Source organism: Eucalyptus grandis, chromosome 3 (genome assembly GCF_016545825.1).
Source record: "Eucalyptus grandis isolate ANBG69807.140 chromosome 3, ASM1654582v1, whole genome shotgun sequence".
Taxonomy (NCBI): Eukaryota; Viridiplantae; Streptophyta; class Magnoliopsida; order Myrtales; family Myrtaceae; genus Eucalyptus; species Eucalyptus grandis.
This window is the reverse complement of record NC_052614.1, coordinates 8,921,636-8,947,011: the sequence shown is the minus strand read 5'-3', so window position 1 is coordinate 8,947,011 and position 25,376 is coordinate 8,921,636. Positions and strand designations below refer to the sequence as shown.

General features: G+C 37.9%; 2 protein-coding genes across 4 annotated transcripts; both read right to left on the bottom strand.

The window, feature by feature from the left end:
* Positions 1–2,690: 2,690 nt before the first annotated feature.
* Positions 2,691–24,561, bottom strand: LOC104436414 (thiol protease aleurain). Of its 3 annotated transcripts, none has more exons than XM_039310430.1 (9): positions 24,511–24,561; positions 7,268–7,440; positions 6,675–6,796; positions 6,387–6,502; positions 4,809–4,882; positions 4,400–4,664; positions 4,137–4,268; positions 3,096–3,231; positions 2,691–2,929 (listed from the first exon to the last, which is right to left on the bottom strand). In XM_039310430.1, the coding sequence occupies exons 2-9, from the start codon at positions 7,420–7,422 to the stop codon at positions 2,892–2,894; spliced, it is 1,038 nt and encodes a 345-aa protein (XP_039166364.1). In that variant the 5' UTR covers positions 7,423–7,440; positions 24,511–24,561; the 3' UTR covers positions 2,691–2,891. The 3 variants fall into 3 exon arrangements, with proteins under 3 accessions (XP_039166364.1, XP_039166365.1, XP_010047474.1); XM_039310431.1 differs by lacking the exon at positions 24,511–24,561 and adding an exon at positions 11,474–11,489 and having other exon boundaries at positions 7,268–7,437; XM_010049172.3 differs by lacking the exon at positions 24,511–24,561 and having other exon boundaries at positions 7,268–7,496.
* Positions 19,052–24,528, bottom strand: LOC104439005 (pro-cathepsin H-like). Its single transcript, XM_018870009.2, has 8 exons — positions 24,344–24,528; positions 23,728–23,849; positions 22,744–22,859; positions 21,171–21,244; positions 20,767–21,031; positions 20,502–20,633; positions 19,456–19,591; positions 19,052–19,294 (listed from the first exon to the last, which is right to left on the bottom strand). Exons 1-8 carry the CDS (start codon positions 24,496–24,498, stop codon positions 19,257–19,259), a joined length of 1,038 nt encoding a protein of 345 aa, XP_018725554.2. The 5' UTR covers positions 24,499–24,528; the 3' UTR covers positions 19,052–19,256.
* Positions 24,562–25,376: the final 815 nt, after the last annotated feature.

Sequence of the window (25,376 nt, the reverse complement as noted above, 5' to 3'; positions counted from 1 at the left end):
TTAATAATTCATTTGTTGAATATCTCGATTGTTTAGATGTAATGTTTATCCGATAATTGCTTGTCTTAGAAAAACACTAAAATAATGTAAAAAAAAAAAAAATCAAATCTTGCATTGGAGTTGTTGGTTTAGTAAATTAGGATTGCACTTTTAGGATTGCACCTTTAGATAATTTTTGGAATAGATTAAGATTGAACTTTTTATAGATAGACTCTTAAATAATGTTTGCACATTTAGATAATCTCATTTTTCTTTTAAAAAAAAATAGTTTTCTAAGATAGGATAGGGTTTAAATCAAGTTAACCCCTAAAACATATTAGAAAATTATTCATTTTAGATAGTTTAATTAGGGTTTTTATTAATTCCGAATTTTAATAAAGAAAGATACAAAAATATTAGGTGCATGTCAATTAGTTTGCATGTTAGGTTCATTTAATTAGTATTAGCTTGTTAGTAAAATTATGTTATATAGTTTTTTTTTTTTGGTAAAGAAATTATGTCATATAATTTAAATACATGTTTTATGATAAAGTTCTAGTTTCAAGAAAACCCCAAAAAATTGTTTGCTTTAGTGTGTTGAATTCCTTTGGTGCAATTTATTTTGTTCAATGTTAAATAATGGTTGAGCATCCGTGTGATCATCCTATTGCATGATAGTAATTTAGGTTAAAACAAATCTAAGCTGCCTGCAAAAATATTTTTTAAAAATAAAAAGAATGGTACTTAAAGGGTATTAGAAAAATCTAGTGTAATCAAGTCCCTTTACTAAAAATCTCTGGTTCGTAAGAGTAAAATAATTCTTTTATTATTTTACTTAGGTGTCTAATTGGCATACCATAAATTGATTAGTGGCGACTTCTAAATAAAATCCATTTGCATGTTAAAAACTTGAACCAAAGTCGCGAATTGGTATGAGCTTGGGAGAGCCCGAGCTAAGTTTAAGACTTAGTAGTCCATTATCCTAAACCCTAGGTGGTGCACCTGAATTTTTGGTTGCGACAGTGTTTATGCTAGCAGGTAGTGTAGTTAGTTGGAAAGCGTCCTTATAGAATCACATTGCCTTGTCTTCGACTGAGGTAGAGTACATAACACTAACCTTTATAGCGTAATAGGTGATATGGTTACAAAGTTTGCTCTCAGACTTTGGGTTAGAATAGAAATGTGTGGATATACACTGTGATAACTAAGGTGCAATATATTTGGCATATAATCTAGTTTATTACGAGTGAATGAAGCATATTAACATAAGGTATCATCTCATCCGAGATGTCTTAGTTAAGGGTAATATTATTGTTAAAAAGATTGCTACAGTAGATAACTCGGCAAACATGATGACTAAGTATGTTCCTTTGGCGAAGCTCAAGCTTTGCTTGAGCTTTATTGACGTCTGTGAAGAGTGAGTGTCTATCGGGGTATTGGGAGAGTGGCATGTATGATGAGCACTATAACTTAGTTTCAAACATTGAGCCAAGGTGGAGAAATGTTAAATTATGTCTCGAGTTTGAGCGTTTGCGAAATGCGATCTGCTTGAATAAAATTTTTACATGGTTGTTCGTGAAGATTTTTCTGATAATATTCAAGATTACACATAGGAAAAGAAATTGAAATTCTTTTCGGGTCTTAGATGTCTTTGGTTAACAGAAGGAGATTCATTGGACTCCATGAAAGTTTACAAAAGAGGAAATAAAATAGAATAAAAAACAAAAAAAAAGGAGCAATGGTTTCTTCTTTATCTGTAGGAGCTAAATAGGAATTTTGAAGAAAGGATCCCAAGTGGGGCCCAGAGTCAAAGTTTTGACTCTAGGCACATAATATGAAAAGGCTAGGGTTTCTTTTATGTGGAAAAGTGAATGCCGCACGGTCTAAGGAGTCACGCGTCCATAAGAGCATCGCACAATAAAGATGAACGTCAAGCCGCACGTACACAAGGCAGAGACGAACATTGGCGTTCTTGGTTTTAGCGTATGTAGAGCATTTTACTTTGAACTTGAACATGTAGTAATTTTGTGCAGTGAGTTTATATCTAAGTAAGTTGTTTATTTATAAACATTTTGGGTTTTAGATTAAATTTAGGTGTGGGAAACACTCGAGCGTGTGAGTAATTATCAACTCTAATTCTTCGATTATAGTGGATTATTTGCTGCTGGCTCTCCCTGTGAACGTAAGTACCAATACTCAGACCGAACTACGTAAATTTATTTGGTGATTTTGCGTTGACAAAAATTGCAAAATTCTGTTGTTTCCGTGTATTATACTCCAACATCAAGCACCAATAGGACAAGCAATTACTGTAACACACGACCAAAAAGAAAAAGAAAAAGAATTATTGTTGTGCAACATGTGCACAATACAATGTTCTAATTAGCATGTTAAGGAATGAGGATATGAATGGCGGCTAATTGAACTATGAACTTTTGCGTATCTTTGCATGTGTAATTTGCCCTGCGAATAAAAGATGTTGGCTACTGTCTCTTCTGGTGCAATCAAAGATAGTATCACCTCTCCTAGGCTATCTAAACATCGCATGGCGAGTGTTAGCATGTGTGTAAGACTGTGCATTCAATCTCTACTAAGTAAATAAGCGAAAGCGTTCAGTGAAATTTGCCCCTTCAATTCCATGCCGTTTTAATGGCGGAAGAATCATATTTTCCTTTGCAGCAATGTGTTATTCTTGCAACGAAAGGGTTTCATGCCATGCAAACATAGATTGGAATTTATAAGGTCTTCGTTGACATAATAGTAACCATATGGAATTACAATTGTCCCGAAGATTATTTTTGTATGCTAAAGCATAGACCCTTCCATGCTACATTACAGTACTCAACCTTGAGGTGGAGCAATTATGTCTCGAATCACTTGGTGCATGCGTCCATAGGTTCTCTAAAAACAATCTAGGCCACAACAGGGTATGATGCACAAGTAGCGACACCTGCAATTTAAGATCGATAGATAGATGAGGACGGAGTAACTTAGAAGAAAGTCAAGCATAGAAGGAATGGACATGGACTAAAGCAACTGCGAGAATTTCAAAAGCATAGTTATCCTAGCACCGTTTTGTTCTAGTGGTTCTACCAAAACCAAAAGAGGGAACTTACCACACATGTTCTTCCCCATCTCCATCTTGAAGTATCCTTTGTCGCCCCAGCTCTCTCCCCAGGAATTCTTGATAAGCCAGTATGGAACACCGTTCTCAACTCCATAACCGATAGCAACAACAGCATGGTTCACATCCTGATACAATACATTCAGTTTTCATTAGGCACGAGCATGAGTATCGTCTTTTATGCAAAACTTCATTTGCAGTAAGGAATCAAATTATACGGATCCTGACAAGATAGATGCTCAAATTAAATGTCACGGTTATCAATGTAATTAAGAATAAAAATATGGAAAATAGAAATGTGGAATTTGCGTGTATTTTGATATATATTAATGAAGAGTGAAACAAATTATTTATAGGCTTTATTCGATAACTATTCTAAAATAATATCTCAATCAAAATATGCACAATCAAAGGGAGATAGACGTGCAATATATGTGTCATTTGCCTGCAGTATTCGCGCAATATCTTGAGAGATATAAATAATCAACAAAATTATTAAAATTTCTCTAACGATGGAAATTATACTAGAGAAATCTCTAATAATCTCCAGCAGATGTTTAGTGTTCATGTTAGTGTTGGCGAAGTCATGCAAGATGACTAGTGGATTTTCTGACGAGGTAAATCGGTGATGGCATTCAAGTACTCAATTTTTCAAATTTGTGGCGCTCAAGTGAGGGCCGTACCAAAGTTATGGTAGTTGTGCTATTCTTAACCCATATTTGGATGTGGATATTAATGAAGAATACAAAAACCTATTTTTAGGCTTTATCTTAATCAAAATATACACAATCAAATGGAGATATATGTGCAATATACGTGTCATTTGCCTACGATATTCATGCAATAAATGTGCCATCTTAAGAGATATGGACAAAATTATTAAATTATTTCTAACAATGGAAATTATCCTATAGGAATCCCTAATTAATTCCAACGTATGTTTAGAAAGCTTCATGAATCCTACGCATCGGCATCCTTCAAACATGATTGAGATGGAGATACAGTTCCTTTCATTTTATTTGGAAATGCTCACCATGGAAGTGCTACCACATGCATCGCTGGTGAACACACCCGACTCGTAGAGCTGGAAGCCATCCGTGACCTGGAATGCCACACTGACTGGCCGGACCAGGCCAACTGCATGCTTAAGTTCATCCTCAGCACCCTGAATCCACCATGCATTGCAAATATAAACATATAGGCAATTTGAAGCTATATTTATGAAATTTCCGGAGCTTTTTTTTCCTTTACTTCTCCTTTCTTTGGGCTAACTCTACAGATTGCCCATGAACTTACCATAGAGATGTTGACAGAGTCGACAACTTTGACAGCGACCTTGCCAGCCGAGAATTTGCAGGTACCATTTCGTGCAGTGTAAGGATAAGCTTCCTCGGTCTCAAGGCCACCGTTGTACTTGATGTACTCGAAGGCTTGCGACGGCAACCCGCCACCGCATCCAAAGTTGTTGAAAGCCGTAGCGCAGTCCACGAGCTGCTGCTCAGACAGAGAGATTCCTTTCCCGTGTGCTTGGTGATAAGCAGCCTCGAGAGCTCCAGTTGCGCTACAAAAGTGCAAATTAGAGGTCACTAGCACTCCAGCATCATGGCATCTCAATGAGTTGCCAAGTTAATAAGTTTGTCACGTACTAGGAGAGTAACAAATATAAATCGAAGAGGAGAGAAGAGAAGAAGAAGAAAAAAAAAACCTGAAACTCCAGCAAGATCCACAGCCGCCTTGATCTTTAACTGGGCTTACAATGCCCTTTTCTCTCCAGTCTTTCTGTAAATATGAAGGATTGGAAGAAAATAAAGATCTAATATTGACATAGGTCTCACACTTCAATGATCAGCTAGTAGATTCTACAGTAATCAGCAATCTAGTCCTAGATCTCAAGAAAAGTGCCAAAACCTTGAGATGGGGAGAGAAAGAGTAAGTTGTTTCAGCAAGCACTTTCAATTTGTAAAAGCGAGGACAAGAAAGTTCAGTCGTCATGGATGGAGCTAATGGATTTTTTTCATTATAACTCAATTATATAGGAATGTTTCAAAGAAAACGAAGAGTGCGTTTGTTTTGCGAAACCCCATTTTTTGGGGTTTGATTCGCTTAGAAAAATGAACCAACGGAAAATATTTTCTTAGTCAACGAAAGATGTTTTCCTACCAAAATTTAAATTCAAGAAAACGATTTTCCCTTTGAAAGAACCGGAAAACGTTTTCCAAAATGTTTTCCTAATCTTAGAGCCCTTGGTAATGAAAATTTTATTTTTATTAAAAATATATTTTTTAAAAATCTAATTTTAAAATATTTGATTTTTATTACCATTTATTTTCTTTTCTTTTTCTTCTTTTCTCTTTTTCTTCCTCCATCGTCGGCAACTCGCCAAGACACAGGCTAGTGAGCTCGAGGCTCGACCGATCCAAGTGAGCCCGAGCTTGGCCAAGACCGGCTAGCTCACGGCTCAGTCGAACCAAGTGAGCCCGAGCTTGGCTAAGGTTGGCGAGCTCAAGGCTCGGCTGATCTAGGTGAGCTCGAGCTTCGTCAAAGCCGGTGAACTCGCGGCTTGGCCAATCTTGGTGAGCCTAAGCTCGCCAACCTAAGCTCTATGCAAGTTGATGTGCTTGCAGCTTAGTCAAACTAGGCGAGCCCGAGTTCACCAAGGTTGGGCAAGCTGCGCTTTGTCGAGATTGACAAACCCGCGGCTTGCAAGCTCCCGGCGAGGCGGAGCTATGGCCGTTGTCGGCCGGTAGTGGTGGAGGAAGGGCGAAAAGAGAAGGAAAGAAAAGAAAAATAAATGAGAAAAAAAGAATATTATAAATTCCAATTTTAAAAAAGAAAAATAAAAAAGAGAGAAATAAAATGATTAAAAATTCGAATTTTAAAAATTTATAAGTTCAATTTTTTTTTTGGCATGAAATAAAGTTGTGAGATTGAAATCATTTTCTAGTAATATCCAAACAATAGAAAACATTCTTGATTATATATCACTAAATAAAGAAAAATTAATTGTATTCCTAGAAAATATTTTACCAGAAAGCAATTTTTTATATTATTGAGTTTTTCGTAAAACACGCACCCGAAAATATGATGCCGACGCGAGGCACCTAGTGGCAGCTGAGTAACTATTTTGCTGTAATTTGGCAGAGAAAATTGCCAGTCGATACAGAAGACACCACACAGCTAAAAGCAGTACAGCTGCTAGTCTAAATCAAAGTAGTTTTATCTCATTGAACGAAGGATGATACGAGCGGAAAGCTTCCGATTGAGGCATCGCCGTGAAAAATACCGTTTCGGGAAGAACATCGTCGGTGAGCTTGTGGCTGCCCTTGGTGGTGGCAGAGCAGTCTTGAGAAGCTCCCAGTCTGTGCGTCTTGAACTCCTCCCAGCTCCAGTCAGCATACTCTGTCCACCCATCAAGCACAAATCAAACTCAACGACGACAGCAGCAACAGCTAAAATAGACCATCTCTTGGGCTTCGGGTTACGAAACAAGTCGAAACGACTATGACCGAATTGATCTTCAGGTCTAAAACAAGAAATAGAGAAGGAGAAAATGTCAAGAACTGCCACGTACGATTAACAGCGAGAGTGTAAGGCAAGCCCTTCTGGTTGGTGGATCGAATGAGCTTGAGATTCTCCCTGTAATTATCGAACCTCAACTTGATCTCCTCCGCTGTCTTGTACGTCTTCCCGTGCCTAAACCAAACACCAACAACGCGGATAAACGACAACAATCGAAAAGGTTAACAATCTTTTATAGATAACAAAGGCGAATTTACAAATCAAGAACACACCCAGATGAGTGTTAGAGACAACACGAATACTTCTTGATTTTCAATAAGGTCATGCATGTAATTAGGATCATGCATTTTTTGTTTTTTAATAATAAAATAGGCTTTTTCTTGATAGCGCTCTCCTATTGCGACAACAACCTTCTATCAAATAGCTTGCACGGTCACACTGACATCGGCTTATTCTCTTTATAGACTCTCGCATTTTTTGGATCTCTTCTCCAAACTAAAATTGATGTCATTGATTGTACATATCCGATATTTTAACGTAGACAATCATCTAATAAAATTTATAGGTTCATGTACTCTTCATTGTCTAACATCCACAACTCTATTTTTGCATTATTCTTTTCTAAGTGGGGTGTTGATATCTAACCCGCGGGCGAAGTCTACGAAGGAGAGGGCGGGACGGGTGTGGCCGACGGTTTGGAGGATGGAGGACTCAAGGTCAGCGCCCTCGAAGCCAGCTGCTGCGGCGGAGCAAGCGGTCACGACGAGGAGGAAGGAACACAGAAATCTAGCACCAGCCATTCTCTCTCTCTCTCTCTCCCTGTGGTTTCCACAAACTGTGTGGGCGTTCGGAGATGGTACTGAGTGAACTGAGCGGAGATGAACGGGGATCTTTATACTTAAGTAGAAGCAACAGTAAGTCAAGAAAGACACCGAGCAGGCAATGGCCCGATTAGGGGTCATCACGTGTGTAAACCCGATTGGGTCTGTGTCTCACAGTCCGAACGAAAGGAAAAGAACAGGCGATTTTTTCTCTTTTGTTGCTTGTTTTTTCCATTGCGTATGGAGGGCGATGACATGGAATCAATCACCTTCTGACAGATAGTATTGTCCAACGTGCCACAACATAAAAAATTTGAAGTCCAAGATCGTCCATGGGGAAAAATCTTGAAGGCCATACACATGCATGCAAGATATTTTATGCAAGGATTACGACAAGGTACACGTCTTCACGAGATGGTTTCTACAAGTTCGACAGAAAAGTAATCCAAAGCCGAGTCTCACATTAGCTTAGAATTCACTCTTACATGATTGAGTGGAGCTACAAGCAAGAAAAGAATATGCCATATCGTATCGAGCTCGAGCTCATTATTATGCCGAGAATATTATGTTGGAAATCAAGTTCGAGCAGTCGACCTCGCCCGATTCTTCGATCCCATCATATTGAACTTGATTAGGTCAGCTCAGGTTGTGAATTCCAAGTCTTTGCAAAAGGATCATTTTCTCTTTCGTTTTCTTGGCCCAGGGAATCTAAGAATCGGTCAAAAATAGTTGCAGATGGAATTGAGCCCTCTTGAGATGGTCCTACAAGAAAATTCATGGAGACAGGGAATCTTAATATTTTCCCATTTTTTGACTTTGAACGGCTCCGACACATTCATCTAGAAGCCGCGAAATAAATAGAAGGAATCCGATTAAAGATAATAATAAATCTAAACACTACTTTATTTCAGATCGAATTAGATTTAACTGCTCTTTTTCTAAAATCGTTGTGGTCACTCACTGGGGAGTGTAGGTGCGCATGTTGGTCCAAAGTGGCCAAGTCATCGTCAACCAAGACCGAGCTGTCTCTTTACCCTTGTCATGTCACATATTCAGTGCCCACGACCGAATCACGCCGCTTCGTGCGTGCAGCAGTATTCCACTACTTGCATTATTAACGACGAGTGAGGATAACATTCAATGAATGATATGATGTTGTCCCCATCAGTGAGGTTTCCTGGAAGTTTAACGTTGGTATGGGTCGACTGAAACCTACTTTTGGCTGGCCAAAGAGGGAGACACCTTGTCTTTATCATCGGAAATAATGCCCCCCTACGTGAAGAATCTTTACATAAACACAAGCATTATCACTTCGCGAGCCCCCGATGTGTGTTCCCCTATTGAATACCATATGAAGGCTATCTTCGTAGTCCACGTCATCAAATATTCCATGTTATCAAATACAAATAATGTCGCGTTTGGATCGTTCGTTTGGATCGTTCATTTGGATCTTGATGGCATCTTACCATATTCATGAGATAAATTGAGCGTTATCCTAGATTTTAAATAGGCTTCTCCATAACAGAAATAAAAAACAACAATTTAATTTATTAGGCGAAGGAAAATGACATGTGCGGGCTAAGATAAACCCCAAAAATTCTTAACACCACAGTTCATGAGCAGAGAGTTAAACAAGAGGAAAAACCTACCTTTTTAGGTGAAACAAGTAAGGTCCCGTTAAGCCTCACAAGACACAGTATCAAATAATTTTGAAAGATAAATAAAACATAAGCCTATTGCACTCATACTAGTTTAGTCCTAAATCTCATGATTTGGTCAATTTAGTCCTAAAACTTTTGATAATTTATCAATATAGTTTATCAGTTAATTTTAACTAAAAATCGTTGAAGCAAAAAACGGCTATCCCATGTAGCACCGCCGGTTCAAACTTAGACAATTTTAACAATTTTTTTATTGTTTTTTTAATTAATTTTTTCTAGTCTTTTTCTCATTATTACAGCCATCGAGGGCCTAGTGACCCTCGCCTAGATTTGGTAAAGGTTGGCCTCGCATTTGGCCTCATGTTTGGCTAGCGAGGACGACCCTTGCCTGAGTGAGGCTGTCCTTCGCTTTTGGCCAATGAGGGTGGCCTCGTGAGGGTTGGGCGAGGACGATTGTGACATTTAGAATTTTCCATCTTTGTTGATAAAATTTAGGATAAAAGTTAAGTATTATTTAGTCTAGAATTTCGGATATGGATGAAGGCCATCAATTTTGTGGGGTGTGGAAGGTACTAGGACGATTTTTTCGAGACCGTAATTGCTCGGAGGTGGATTTATTAAAAGTAAATTGATAGATGTCGACATGTACTTGATAATATAAAATGATGGTAATTTATTAACCACCAAATTATTGTAAACGGGAATTGATATGCTCCAAGTAACATATTTGGCAATTTTTCAAGTTTTAAATTTATCGAATTGAAATTTTCTTAGCATTCGTATTGTTCACTAATAATATTAGTGGATTCAAAATATTTTCTGGTTTATTAATGTTTTGACTAAACACTGGTTTCCCTGTTTATGCACTTAATTAATAAACATTTCGGTAACTTGTCTAGTTTAGAAGCCCATAGTTGAGCCGTTAGCCATTCTCTAAATTGCACATATCTCTCCTCATTTTCTACTAATGATATTAACCCACATGTTCCTAAAGACATTGAACCTAGCTTAGTATTCATATCATTTAGTACATCATCTTTTTTTACCTTAACCAATTAATGCTCTTGATAAGCCTAACTCTTATCTATTCATTTTTAATTGGCCAATAAGTAGTTCTCCTTCTCTCTCCGTTTTTCCACCAATCATCTTTAGCCACATTCTCTTAGTGACATTGAGCCTAATATAACTTTGAGGTCATACCTTACATCACCTCTTTTAACCTTAGTCATTTGATGCCCACGTGACTCAATCTTTTACCCGGCCAAGAAGGAGCTCTCTAGAGATATTTTCTTGTAGCCAATCTTATTAGGCCATTTGCACCCTAACTACTTATTGAGGGTCACTTGAAGCATTTCTATTGGAACATACAAACCCTCCTACTTGTAGTTCTAATGATTTTAAAACAACGATCATTATTCATCTTTCTTTAATAAGTCTTGATCATGCGTATGCGTACATTTGTATGTTGTCTCATTAGTGGTAACCACGCATCATAAAATATTATTCCATTTGCTTGCATTTGAGTGGTTACTATTATGTAATATTGGTCTCGAGTAAAGAATAGATCTTCGATGTGTATAGTGGTGAGACATTGGTGATACCGGTGCATCATAAAATAATATGCCATTTACTTGCTTTTGAATGATTGATCTTATGCCATGTTATTTTTTTGTTTCCGTCATCATATCATTTATAGAAAGATAATGCATTATTTCCACACTTGTCATACATGTTTATTTTGTATTGCTTGAACTCATGTTGTTGGTTGGTACCGGGTTTAGTGGTAAGTTGATCTCCTACCTTAAACTAAGAGATTTTGTTTGCTGGACTTTAGCTCTCCCCTTATTATTGTTATTATTATATTTTTTCAGATTTGTATCGTGATCCCCTAAACATGTTGATGGAGAGGACGATACGATGCTTGAGGCCATCAATTTTTGAGTTAGATGGTGGCTTGGTTAACCCTTGTTGCCATTGCTTGAAACCGGACACCAGTAGAAAGTAAAGAAAAAAAAATAGACAAAAGAAAAAAAACATGACCTTGAAATGTTTAATTTTTTTTGTTAGTGTTAGCACTCACACACCACATAGAACAGCCACAAAGAACAATTGATATTGATTGGATCGCCACGTTAGTGTTTTCTAGTTAATATTGACCAAAAGGATGTACTAGTGAATCATTAGAATGTTTAAAATTGAATTGATGCAAGCGCAATAAGATAACTTTTTTTGGTAATTTTCCTACAAAATTAGAAACTTCAAGGGCTTACATGGTTTGGTAAAGTGATCGATGATCATTCCTACTCGTGAACCTTTTCTATCAGTTAGAATTCCACTCGAGTGTCTCTCTTAGGATTTCCCCTAGGGACCTCTCTCTCTCTCTCTCTCTCAAATTTCTTTGTTGATTTCATGGACGATGCAGTCAACATCCTCCATGGAAGTTAGCTCTGAAGATTGAAGTGTGAGTGTCTCAAAAGTATCTGGATTTGCTTGCTCACTCCGACTTCGGGTGCTTGCTTCTAGATAGTCGAGTACTCCACAAGTCTCCAAGGCTCCTTTGTTGCTGCCTTTGGCAATTGGCTTATTTTTAAGTTTTCAGCAATCTTTCCACAATTGTCTGTATAGGCAAAGACACAATAACCTCCATTGTACTATTATCCTTAATAATATGAGAGTAATTATCATCTACAACAAGTCGAACTCTAGAAACTTTATTATATGTGATTCCATAATTCTTGTACCTTCATTAGGGTCATAAAATCAATACCCCTTTGAATAATATGGGTAAGAAACAAAATAATTCCAAGTAAATCTAAATTCCAATGCACTAAAAATTGGATTAGATAATCTCACTTCTGCATGACATCTCTAAATTTAATATGATCCAAGTTAAAATTATGTCCAATCTATAAAAATTATAATTCAAAAGAAGTTCATGGAACAACTTTGGTAAGAAACATGTTTTGTATGTATGTGAAAATGTTACTTTCAAAATATCAGCCCACAGTAGACCGAATAAATTAGTCTTACTCATCACTATACTAATTATGGTGCAATTATGCCTTTCAGCTAAATCTTTTGTCAGGATTTTCAAACATAGTAAATTAAGTTACCACCCCAAAATTTATTCCATATTGTCATACTTGCCAAAATACTCACGGTCACTATTAAGCATGACAACCTTTAAGACTAATTCTAATCGATTTATTTTTTACCTCGGTAATTTTACTTCAACAATAATCTATAGAAGTCTTTAGATAACCGTTAAGAGTAGACATAATATCAACATTGCCAACTTTTCTACTCTTTCTTTAGACATGTGTGAGATTATTCTTTAAATAAAAAAAATTTGGAAACAACCTCTTCAACCATATACGAGATATATATGCCATTATGACTTAAACACAATCTTTGTAGATGTGTCCTAATTTCGATATTAGATTAGATATAATTCAAGCCACTAAGGCTTTTATCATCTTTTAGCAGTGCAGTCAGTTGGTAAACCACTTTTCAAGTGCTCATGAATGGAATGCTTCATGGATAGTAAGCAAATTCTATTACTCTTTTCCCAAGCAACAAATCATATGTCCATAACTTAAAATTTGAAGCAGTAAAAATCTCAATAATAATAGAGTTATTAATTACAGAAAATGTGACTGAAAAAACAAGCAATGTATATAATTAGTATCATATGAGCACCGTGTAACTTGACGTATAAATACACATCCAGAGAGTCGCACGCATAACCACATAATCACATTTGGGCAGAATATATGATATGCAATCATACACTCTCACATGATAGCGGTTATCAGAATATATTCCAATTTTCATGAATTCATCACCTTTAGGCATATGAACCACTAGGATTAGTCACTCCTCCACCATACCATCATGTATCCCTCCATGAATTAATACACAATTATCTCCTTTGGGAGTGACTACGCATTAGGCCAAGTGACATCCCAATCAATACACAAGACCGAAATTTCTCAAATTCAATCAAGCGTGTCACTTTGGCGATCTCTACTCAATTGAATTCTTGAAACTCTCTCATACTAGGGATATAAACCTTACTACTCATATACACTATATGTGTGTGTGTGTGTGTGTGTGTGTGTGTGTGTGTGTGTGTGTGTGGTTTTAACTTTAGTGATAGGGGCAGTAAATCACCAAAATCACATATCATGCTAATTACACTTCATTCATCCAAGAAAATCACCGATCATAGCAACATAAGAAACTCCTCATAACATATAAGAAAGCGTCTCTTGTGCACTCAGATTACAAGTTACCAAAACAACATAAAAAGAATACTGATCTATAGGATCTATCACAAGTTAACATCATTAGCAATACATGGTACACCATATCGACAAGCCTGACAGCTAATCCACTATCGCTCGTAAGTTTCATAAGGCAAACATGACTCCAAAGCCAACAGCTGATTTATTAGCCAATTTTAAGTAACAAATATCATTACATCAACTAATGGCCTATAAATTGAGTCAAACCACGGTATCAAGTATCTAAACTACAACAGTAGATACTATTGTTCTGTGTAAATGTTGTCATATTTCTTAACCATAAAAAAAAAATGTTCAACTTGATAGACATTAACGAGTGACCAGATGAGATTAGATATAATATGTAATAACTTAATTGACATGCATTACCTACATCTAGCAACTGTATTAATTAGTACAATCAGTTTGGTCACGAGTCCTTAAGACGTCCATCATTCAAACATTACTAAAAGAAACAAAAATACATCAAGATGTGTATAAAGAAGTATGCTTGAGCAACAAAAGTTTCATAACTTTAATTGTTTATCATCACCTCAACACATAATTCAATTACTATCCCATAATGATTGTATCTCATTAAGCTAGCTTTAGTTCACAATAAAGTTTAATTTTTTTTTTATTAATGAATCACACATTTATAATGTTTATGTGATAACATACCTGTAACCCAACACTTGTATTTTCAAAATCACAAAAAAAAATACAAGAAAAATACGCAAAAATACACTAAAAACATACGTATTTAGGGTTTCATATGTATTTTCACATCCATTAAAATCATTAAACATGTACAATAAATACACCATAAGATAGAGAATGATCATACGAACCCAACGCCACCAGCCACGCACCGATCGAACGCTCCACAAGCTCACACGTGCTGCCTGAGTGTGTTGCGCATGGAGCTCATGCGCGAGCGTATCTTGACTGGTCAAAACCGGTTCAACTAGTAGTGGTCCGACCGATTGACCGGTTTAGTCAACGATTGACCGGGTCGGGTTAGGTCAACGGGTCGGGTCGGGTCAATAAGTCGAGTCAGGTCCAGTCGCTAACATCATAGTGATGCCAGTCTACGTGTGTGGGGGCGCGTGAAGAAGCGTGACTGCGCGTGGGGCATGTCTTCGACGCCCTGGCTGCGCGTGGCATCACGTGGGGGCGCATGCGGCCTCCCCCGATGATGCGCCACCAATAGATCTACTTGTCTCGTCGAGCCCAATACGAATTTGTGATTTAATTTTACTTTTATTGAACAAAAAATCACGAAAATCACAAATTATGGCAAAAATTTTATGCGTTCGAGTTCTAGGGTTATCGTTGCTTTGATACCACATGTTGGATACAAATTATGCAATCCCAAGATCTCCATAACTCGAACAAGAACATGCATAATTGAGTAGAAAGATTAACGCACATGTTTTGGGATCTATCGTACTTGAAGCGGAAGTGGAAAATTGATATTTCACGCGCAAATCCTTATCCTCTATTTCCCTCCGTATCATTGGCTCAATGAGGCGGCCCTCACCCTTTAGTGTTAGGTTAACGCTCCTTATGTGATGATACATGTGAGAATTAGAGTTAGAGGAGAGATTTTAGCACTATTTATAGAGTTTCCAATAAGACCCCCTCATTACGAGCCAGGTTCAACTCGATCCACACTAACCAGTCTCATATTAGATTAATTAAGAAACCTTCTATCTCACCTTAGACCAATCCCATTTTACAATAACCATAAAGCAGTAAATTACAATATTAATTAATGTAGCCCACATTAGGAAAACTCTTACAAGGTGTTGATGTTTTTCTTTGTCTAGAAAATAATGTCTTTACTTATTGCATCGATGATTGCACACTTGTTTTTATGAAGAATGAAATACACAGTAGGATTTGCAGAATAATGTCCATCAGTTTTTTAGAGTGGACGTGCTTACTGGCTTTGTTTTCATCTTTGTTGGTTCTCAGGCTGGGAGGTAGCTCAATCTGTCCTGGGGCATGAAAAGTGTTTTGATGTTGTGAAGAGCTTATGCACATCCAGTACAGCAACATCAGGACTCGGGAGGTAATACCTGGCATCACAGCTCAATTATGCAGAGAACTGGAGTTGTTTCTTGTATAGTAGAGAGATTTTGATAGCTATCTAGATGTCCCCATGGATCAGAAGTCCAAAATGGAGACTTCTAGCATCCAAGTCGAAAGTCTCTGGCTTATGCATCACTAAAGAGTGAGATGATCAGTAATGAACAATGCCCTCAGGAAAAATGAAACACAGCTGCTATTGCAAGGCCTTAATGGGTCATTAGCTTTCCAGATCCTTCAATCCTCTGCTCATTTTAAATGTAAATAACCGTTGTTTTTTATCATCCAAAATAATTTGTCGGTCTCCCATTAATATACAAAGGAGGAGAAATTTTAGCAAGGTCTAGCGAAGGGATCGATTTTTGGGTTATGTTTCATCGTAAGCTAGAAGGGAAAGGATCCAACAATTTATATTCTTTTGTTGACTACATTTTATATCACTCTAGGAAGTTATTAAATTAGCAAAGGTTTGGTACAATTCTTTTTCCTGGGGTAAAAGAATGAGGCATATTTGAACAGTCTCTTGCTCTCTATTCCCGAGCTGTAATTTATTTTGATCGATAGATCGAGTGGAATATGACATAATAGATGAAAAGAGAATGAAGATCGCGATTTGAGAGCTTTTGAGGTTTGCACGCACCAACAGGGCCATTACACCCTTACCTATTGTTGAATGGGAAGATATCACGAAGGATATTCATGTACGGACTTTAACCCAATATTTTGCTGTAAGTCAATTTCTGTAAGGATATGAATGTTAGCTAATCTCCGTTAGTAGTTGCGGCTCGGGAATGGCTGGTGGTGGTGGCTGGCCACAGGCGAAGGCTGTGATGCCCTTGCCGGCCCTCGTCGGAGGGCCACACGATCCATTGCTGGTTGCTAATCTTCCTTTTCACGTAGAGACACTAGAAAAAACCTTTCTCCGCGAGGCAAGAAGAGGGCTTTTTTGTTCTGTCCTGCACAAGAAAAGATCTTCGAGGGTCTCCACTTTAGGGGCTCATTGAGGGCAAAAGAACGCTTCAAGTGCCATAACTTTGGCCAAAGGGACACTTAAGTGTCATAACTTACGAAAGGTACACTTAAGTGCCACATTCGAAGAAAAACAGATCACTTGAGTGCCACTCCGGCCAAAACGCCAACGTGACGTTTTTCCAGCGAAGTGCGCTCAAAACGACGTCGTTTTGCACGCTGACGTGGCCAAAACGGCGTTGTTTTGGGCTGACGTGGTAAAAAAATTAAAAAATTAAATTTAATTAAATGTAAAATTAAATTTAGTTAAAATATTTAAAAATAATAATTTTAAAATTAAATTTAGTTGAAATATTAAAAAAAATTAAAAAAGGAAAGAGGGGAGGCGGCCGAGGATTAGCCCTCAGCCACCGCCGCCGGGAAGGGTGGGGTCGCCGGCCCTAGCCAGGGCCCGACGACCCTAGCCGACCCTCCCCCGTCGTCTCCGGCCCTTCCCGCGGCGGCGGGCGGCGGCAGCAAGCGAGGGCTAATCCCTCGACGCCTCCCCCACTTTCCCCTTTTTTTTTTAATATTTCAACTAAATTTAATTTTAAAATTATTTATTTAAAATATTTTAACTAAATTTAATTTTAAAATTATTATTTTAAAATATTTTAAATAAATTTAATTTAATTAATTATTTTAATTTATTTTTTTTTTTGTCACGTCAGCCCAAAACAACGCCATTTTGGCCACGTCAGTGTGCAAAACAGTGTCGTTTTGGACTCGGTTCGCCGGAAAAGTGCCACATCGATATTTTGGCCGGATTGGCACTCAAGTGATCCCTTTTACTTCGATTTTGGCACTTAAGTGTACCTTTCGTAAGTTATGGCACTTAAGTGTCCCTTTGGCCAAAGTTAAGGCACTCCAGGGGTCCGCGCGTCGCTCATCAAGTAAAGGTCGCCGGTTTCGGTAGGAAGGAACGAGGCTTACTCCAGGTTGTTAAACGCCAAGCTCTTCGGGTTTAATTTTGGAGAAAATATTCGTCTCTTGGGTATGAGAAAAGTATATAAAAGGTTCTAAACCTATTACTTTAATATTAGTTCATTTTTAAATTTTTTAATTGGAGCAAAGTCCTAAACATTTTCACATTGATATCGATTGAATTAATCATAAAAGTATGAAAAAAGGTTCTAAACCTATCGCATTACTATTAATTCATTTTTAAAAAAATTAATTGGACCAAAATTTTAAACATTTTCACATTGATATCAATTGAGTTCATTCGATTAATTTAGGTATGAAATTATTGACGTGAATGCCGGATGTTCGATGTAACATGAATAACACTAATGTAGAAAAAATTTAAAATTTTTTTCAGAAAAAAATGAAAGGAAAAAGAAATAAATAAATTCAAAAAATTATTAAAAATTATAAAAAGTCTACTCAGTGTCATCCGTGCAATGTAGGATAGGTGTCCACGTGAGCAATTTCCGATGTAAATTGGCAGAATAAACTCAATTGATACTAGTGTGAATACGTATATAACTACATTAGTCCAATTGAAATATTTAAAATTATATTGATATCAATGCAATGAGTTTAAGACTTTTTTTTGATACTTTATCTTGCCTTCATTGTGTCTGGCAAAGCATCCCAGCCCTCACTTGTGGCAACAATCTTTGTCAACCATCGCCTTGGCCAGATCGACAGAGGGAAATAGAAAAAAAAAAGGAATAAAAAACACAAAAAGGAAAAAGATAGAAAAAAATGTAGAAAAATTTATAAAATTTGTTCACATTAGTGCCGACTATCTTAATAGCTGTTTCATGTAGGAAGGCTGGCATCTATGTCAGCAATTGCTAGTCTAAATTGGTTAGAATAGCTATATTTGGCAAATTATCAAAATGTTTGAGACGTTAGAATTGAATTGAGTCTCATACAATAGATTAAAGACGTTTTAAACAATTATCCCCCACATTTGCATGCTCTGTTATTAATCACTCTAGGAACATATTAAATTGGAAAGTCTTTGGTACTATTCTTGTTTCTCTGGAGAAAGAATGAGGCATATATCATGAGCTTCTCTCTCCTGAGCTGTAACTCCAGTCGATCAAGCTCATGGGAAATGACAAATGCAAGAAAAAGAGACCCGTGATGATTGCAATTTGAGAGCCTTATAGTGTTTCAGGCACCACTAGGACAAGCAATTACCGTAATGGATGACCAAAAAGAAAAGGAAAAAGAATTACTGTTGTGCAACATGTGCAAATACGATGTAATTCGAATTAGCATGTTAAGGAATGAGGATATGAATGGTGGCTAATCGAACTATGAACTTTTGCTTATCTTTTTGCATGTGTAATTTGCCCTGCGAATAAAAGATGTTGGCTACTGTCTCTTCTGGTGCAATCAAGATAGTATCACATCTCCTAGGCTATCTAAACATCGCATGGTGAGTGTTAGCATGTGTGTAAGACCGTGCATCAATCTCTACCGAGCAAATAAGCGAAAGCGTTTAGTTTGAGTGAAATTTTGCCCCTTCATTCCCATGCTGTTTTAATGGTGGAAGAATCATATTTTCCTTTGCAGTAATGCGTTATTCTTGCAACGATAGAGTTTCATGCCACGCAAACATAGACTGAAATTTATAAGGTCTTCGTTGACATAACAGTAAACATATGGAATTACAATTGTCCTGAAGATTTTTTGTACGCTAAAGCATAAACCCTTCTATGCTACATTACAGTACTCAACCTTGAGGTGAAGCAAATATGTCTCGAATCACGTGACGCACGAGACCATTAGGTTCTCTAAAAACAATCTAGGCTACAACAGGGTATGATGCACAAGTAGCGACACCTGCAATTTAAGATCGATAGACGAGGACGGAGCAACTTAGTAGAAAGTCAAGCATAAAAGGAATGGACATGGACTAAAACAACAGCAAGAATTTCAAAAGCATAGTTATCCTAGCACCGTTTTGTTCTAGTAGTTCTACGAAAACCAAAAGGGGAACTTACCACACATGTTCTTCCCCATCTCCATCTTGAAGTATCCTTTGTTGCCCCAGCTCTCTCCCCAGGAATTCTTGATAAGCCAGTATGGAACACCGTTTTCAACTCCATAACCGACAGCAACAACAGCATGGTTCACATCCTGATACAATACATTCAGTTTTCATTAGGCACGAGCATGAGTATCGCCTATCATGAAAAACTTCATTAGCAGTAAGGAATCGAATTATATAAATCTTGACAAGATAGATGCTCAAATTAAATGTCGCGGTAGAGATTATCGATGTAATTAAGAATAATAATGTGGAAAATAGAAATGTGGAATTTGTGTGTATTTCGATATATATTAATGAAGAGTGAAACAAATTATTTATAGGCTTTATAGACAACTATTCTAAAATAATATCTCAAACAAAATATGCACAATCAAAGGGAGATAGATGTGCAATGTCCATGCCATTTGGCGACAGTATTCATGCAATATCTTGAGAGATATAAATAATGAACAAAATTATTAAAATTTCTCCAACGATGGAAATTATACTGGAGAAATCTCTAATTATCTCCAGTAGATGTTTAATGTCTGTGTCAGTGTCGGTGAAGTCATGCAAAATGACTAGCGGATTTTCCAACGAGGTAAATCGCCAATAGCATTCAAGTACTCAATTTTTCAAATTTGTGGCACTCAAGTGAGTGTCTTAACAAGGTTATGGTAGTTGTGCTATTCTTAACCCATATTTTAATGTATATATTTAAAAAGAATATAACAACCTATTTTTAGGTTTTATCTTAATCAAAATATATACAATCAAATGGAGATATAAGTGCAATATATGTGTTATTTGCTTGCGATATTCGTGCAATATACGTGTTATCTTGAGAGATATGGACAGGATTATTAAAATATTTCTAACAATGGAAATTATCCTAGAGAAATCCCTAATTAATTCCAACAGATGTTTAGAAAGCTTCATGAATCCTGCGCACTGGCATCCTTTGAACATGATTGAGATGGAGATAGTGTTCCTTTCATTTTATTTGGAAATGCTCACCATGGAAGTGCTACCACATGCATCGCTGGTGAAGACACCCGACTTGTAGTGCTGGAAGACATCCATGGCCTGGAATGCCACACTGACTGGCCGGACCATGCCAACTGCATGCTTCAGTTCATCCTCAGCACCCTGAATCCACCATGCATTGCAAATATAAACATAAAGGCAATTTGAAACTATCTTTATGAAATTTGCGGAGCCTTTTTTTCCTTTTCTTCTCCTTTTCTTTTGGTTAACTCTACAGATTGCCCATGAAACTTACCATAGAGATGTTGACAGAGTCGACAACTTTGACAGCGACCCTGCCAGCCGAGAATTTGCAGGTACCATTTCGTGCAGTATAAGGATAAGCTTCCTCGGTCTCAAGGCCACCGTTGTACTTGATGTACTCGAAGGCTTGTGACGGCAACCCGCCATCGCATCCAAAGTTGTTGAAAGCCGTAGCGCAGTCCACGAGCTGCTGCTCAGACAGAGAGATTCCTTTCCCGTGTGCTTGGTGATAAGCAGCCTCGAGAGCTCCAGTGGCGCTGCAAAAGTGCAAATTAGAGGTCACTAGCAGTCTAGCGTAATGACATCCCAATGAGTTGCCAAGTTAATAAGTGTGTTACGTACTAATGTGAGTAACAAATATAAATCTAAGAGAAGAGAAGGAGAACAAAGAAAAACCTGAAACTCCAGCAAGATCCACAGCCGCGTTGATTTTTAACTGGGCTTACAATGCCCTCTTTTCTCCAGTCTTTCTGCAAATATGAAGGATTGGAAGAAAAAAAAGATCTAATATTGACACGGGTCTCGCACTTCAATGATCAGCTAGTAGATTCTACAGTAATAAGCAATCTAGTGTTGGATCTCATGAAAAGTGCCAAAACCTTGAGATGGAAGAGAGAATAAGTTGTTTCAGCGAGCACTTTCAATCAGTAAAAGCGAGGACAAGAAAGTTTAGTCGTCATGGATGGAGCTAATGGATTTTTGTCATTGAGTTTGAATGTTTCAAAGAAAACAAAGAGTATGTTTGTTTCGGGAACCCCAGGTGTTTGATTCGCTTAGGAAAATGAATTAACAGAAAAATATTTTCCTCATCAACGAAAAATGTTTTCCTATCAAAATTTAAATTCAAGAAAACTAATTTTCCTTTGAAAGAACCGGAAAACATTTTCCAAATTTTTTCCTAATCTTAGACCCTTGGTTAATGAAAAATTTATTTTTATAAAAATATTTAGAAAAATCTAATTTATAGGAATTTCTAAAAAAAAAAAAACTGATTTTTTATTTTTTATTTTCTTTATCTTTATCTTTTCTTTTTCTTCTTTTTCTCTTTTTCTTCCTCCTCCTTCCCATTCTTCCTCCACTATCAGCAACTAGCCAAGACATGGGCTAGCGAGCTCAAGGCTCGATCAATCTAGGTGAGCTCGAGCTTGGCCAAGACTGGCAAGCTCATGACTCGGTTGAACCAAGTGAGCCTGAGCTCAGCTAAGGTCGGTGAGCTCAAGGCTCGGCTGATCTAGGCGAGCCCGAGCTTCGTCGAGGCCGGCAAGCTCAACTTGGCCAATCCATGTGAGCCTAAGCTCGGCAACCTAAGCTTCATCGAGGTTAGTGTGCTTGCAACTTAGGCAAACCGGGCGAGCCCGAGCTCGCTTGGGTCGGGCGAGCCATGCTCCATCGAGACCAACAAACTTGCGGCTCGCCCGGTCTCGGTGAGGCAAAGCTATGGTCGTCGTCGGTTGGTAGGGGCAGAGGAAGGGAAAAAAATGAATGAAAGAAAAGAAAATTAAAAATTCCAATTTTAAAAATAAAATAAAATAAGAGAAATAAAATAATTAAAAATTCGAATTTTAAAATTTTATAAGTTTGAATTTTTTGGCATGAAATAGAGTTGTGAGATTGAAATTATTTTCCAATAATATCCAATCAATAGAAAACATTCTTGATTATATATCACTAAATAAAGAAAAATTAACCGTATTCCGAGAAAATATTTTACTGGAGAAAGAAATTTTTTATATTATTGAATTTTTCGTAAAACACACGCACCCAAAATATGATGCCGACGCAAGGCAGCGAGTGGTAGCTGAGTAACTATTTTGCTGTAATTTAGCAGAGAAAATTGCCAGTCGATACAGAAGACACCACACAGCTAAAAGCAGTTCAGCTGCTAGTCTAAATCAAGTAGTTTTATCTCATTAACCGAAGGATAATACGAGCGGAAAGCTTCCGATTGAGGCATCGCTGTGAAAAATACCGTTTTGGGAAGAACAGCGTCGGTGAGCTTGTGGCTGCCCTTGGTGGTGGCAGAGCAGTCTTGAGAAGCTCCCAGTCTGTGCGTCTTGAACTCCTCCCAGCTCCAGTCAGCATACTCTGTCAACCCATTAAGCACAAATCAACTCAGCGATGACAGTGTCAACAACTAAAGGGAAAATTATCTAAAAATTCCTAAGTATTTTTGTGAATTTAGTCTTAAACTTTTCAATTTTACTAATTAAGTCATAAATTTTTTCACTTTTTGCCAATTGAGTTTATTCGATCAATTTTGATTGTAATTTGCTGACGTGGACAATTTCTTTTTAATTTTTTAATTTTTTTCGAATTTTAAAATTATTTTTATGTATTTAATTTATCTTTTCTTTTCTCTCTTTTTCTCTCTTTTTTGGGCGACCTCACTAGCCTCGAGCGAGGCTTGCCCTCACCAAGTCTGGCGAGGTCGAGCCTTGCCAGGGGCCCGCGAGGCCGACCCTTGCTAGCCTCTAGCAAGGGTGAGCCCCACTCGAGGACGACGAGGTCGCCCCTTGCCAGATCCCAGCGAAGGTGACCTTGCTCAAGGCCGGGGAGGCTAACTCTCGCCGGTCGTGGCCTCTGGGCGGTCGCTAGAGACTAGGCAACCGGCTAGAGGAAGAAAGGAAAAAAAAAAGGAGAAATAAATAAATAAATAAATTTTTGTCCACGCTAAATGCCGATAAAGGCCATGTATGATGGTCGACATCCACGTCGCAAATTTCGATCAAAATTGACTGAATGAATTCAATTGGCCAAATGTTTAAAGATTTAAGACTCAATTGATAAAATTGAAAGGCTTAAAACTGAATTGACAAAAGTAGAATAGGTTTAGGACTTTTTGGACAATTTTCCTGCAGCTTAAATATACCATCTCTTCGGCTTCAGGTTATAAAACAAGCCAAAACGACCATGACCAATAGAAAAGGAGAAAATGTCAAGAACTGCCACGTACGATTAACAGCGAGAGTGTAAGGCAAGCCCTTCTGGTTGGTGGATCGAATGAGCTTGAGATTCTCCCTGTAATTATCGAACCTCAACTTGATCTCCTCCGCTGTCTCGTACCTCTTCTCGTACCTAAACCAAACACCAACAACGCGGATAAACGACAACAATCGAAAAGGTCAACAATCTTTTATAGACAACAAAGGGGAATTTACAAGCCAAGAACACACCCAGATGAGTGTTAGAGACAACAAGAATATTTCTTGATTTTCAGTAAGGTCGTGCATGTAATTAGGATCATGTATTTTTTACTGTTTAACATCAAAATAGGCCTTTTCTTGACAGTATTCTCCTATCGCGATGACAGCCTCCTATTGGGTAGCTTACATAGTAGCCTTGACACAGTCACGCTGATGTTAACTAATTCTCTCTTTATCCACTCTCGCATTTTTTTGGATCACTTGTCCAAACTAAAATTAAATTGATGTCATTGATTTTATATATCTGATCTTTTAACTTAGACAATCATCTAATAAAATTCATAGGTTCATGTACTTTTCATTGTCTAACATCCACAACTCTATATTTTGCATTATTCTTTTATAAGTGGGGTGTTGATATCTAACCTGCTGGCAAAGTCTACGAAGGAGAGGGCGGGACGGCCGTGGCCAACGGTTTGGAGGATGGAGGACTCGAGGTCGGCGCCCTGGAAGCCAGCTGCTGTGGCGGAGCAAGCGGTCAAGAGGAGGAGGAAGGAACACAGAAATCTAGCACCAGCCATTCTCTCTCTCTCTCTCTCTCTCCCTGTGGTTTCCACGAACTGTGTAGGCGTTCGGAGATGGAACTGAGTGAACTGAGCGGAGATGGACAGGGATCTTTATACTTACGTAGAAGCGACAGTAAGTCAAGAAAGACACCGAGCAGGCAACGGCCCAATTAGGGCTCATCTCGTTTGTGAACCCGATTGGGTCTGTGTCTCACGAGTGCGAGCGAAAGGCAAAGAACAGGCGATTTTCTCTCTTTTGTTGCTTGTTTTTGCCAATGCGTATGGAGGGCGATGATATGGAATCAATCACCTTCTGACAGATTGTATTGTCCAACGTGTCACGACATAAAAAATTTGAAGTCCAAGATCGTCCATGGGCAAAAATTTTGAAGGCCATACACATGCAAGCATGATACTTTATGCAAGGATCACAACAAGGTACACGTCTTCACGTGATGGTTTCTACGAGTTCGACAGGAAAGTAATCCAAAGCCTAGTCTCACATTAGCTTGGAATTTGCTGTTACTTGATTGAGTGGAGCTACACGCAAGAAAGAAAATGCCATATCGAATCAAGCTTGAGCTCAGTATTGTTCCGAGAATTTTACTTTGGAAATCGAGTTCGAGCAGTCGACCTCGCCCGATTCTTTGATCCCATAATATCGAACTTGATAACAACAAGAGCAGGTCAACTCAGAAGTCCAAGTCTTCGCAAAAGGATCATTTTCTCTTTCGTTTTCTTGGCCCAGGGAATCTAAGGATCGGTCAAAAATCTAGACTTGCAGATGGAATTGAGCTCTCTTGAGATGGTCCTACAAGAAAATTCATGGAGACGGAATCTTTATATTTTCCCATTTTTTGACTTTGAAAGGCTCCGACACATTCATCTAGAAG

Excerpts from the sequence above, each read along its gene's own strand:
- LOC104439005 (XM_018870009.2), bottom strand. The coding sequence starts at position 24,498 with ATGGCTGGTGCTAGATTTCTGTGTTCCTTCCTCCTCCTCTTGACCGCT. Across the intron at positions 23,850-24,343 it reads TTCGTAGACTTTGCCAGCAG|GTACGAGAAGAGGTACGAGA; the intron begins GTTAGATATCAA and ends TGTTTGGTTTAG. Across the intron at positions 21,245-22,743 it reads ACGCTGTTCTTCCCAAAACG|AAAGACTGGAGAAAAGAGGG; the intron begins GTATTTTTCACA and ends TCATATTTGCAG.
- LOC104436414 (XM_039310430.1), bottom strand. The coding sequence starts at position 7,422 with ATGGCTGGTGCTAGATTTCTGTGTTCCTTCCTCCTCGTCGTGACCGCT. Across the intron at positions 4,883-6,386 it reads ACGATGTTCTTCCCGAAACG|AAAGACTGGAGAGAAAAGGG; the intron begins GTATTTTTCACG and ends TCATATTTACAG. Across the intron at positions 3,232-4,136 it reads CATGTGGTAGCACTTCCATG|GATGTGAACCATGCTGTTGT; the intron begins GTGAGCATTTCC and ends GTATTGTATCAG.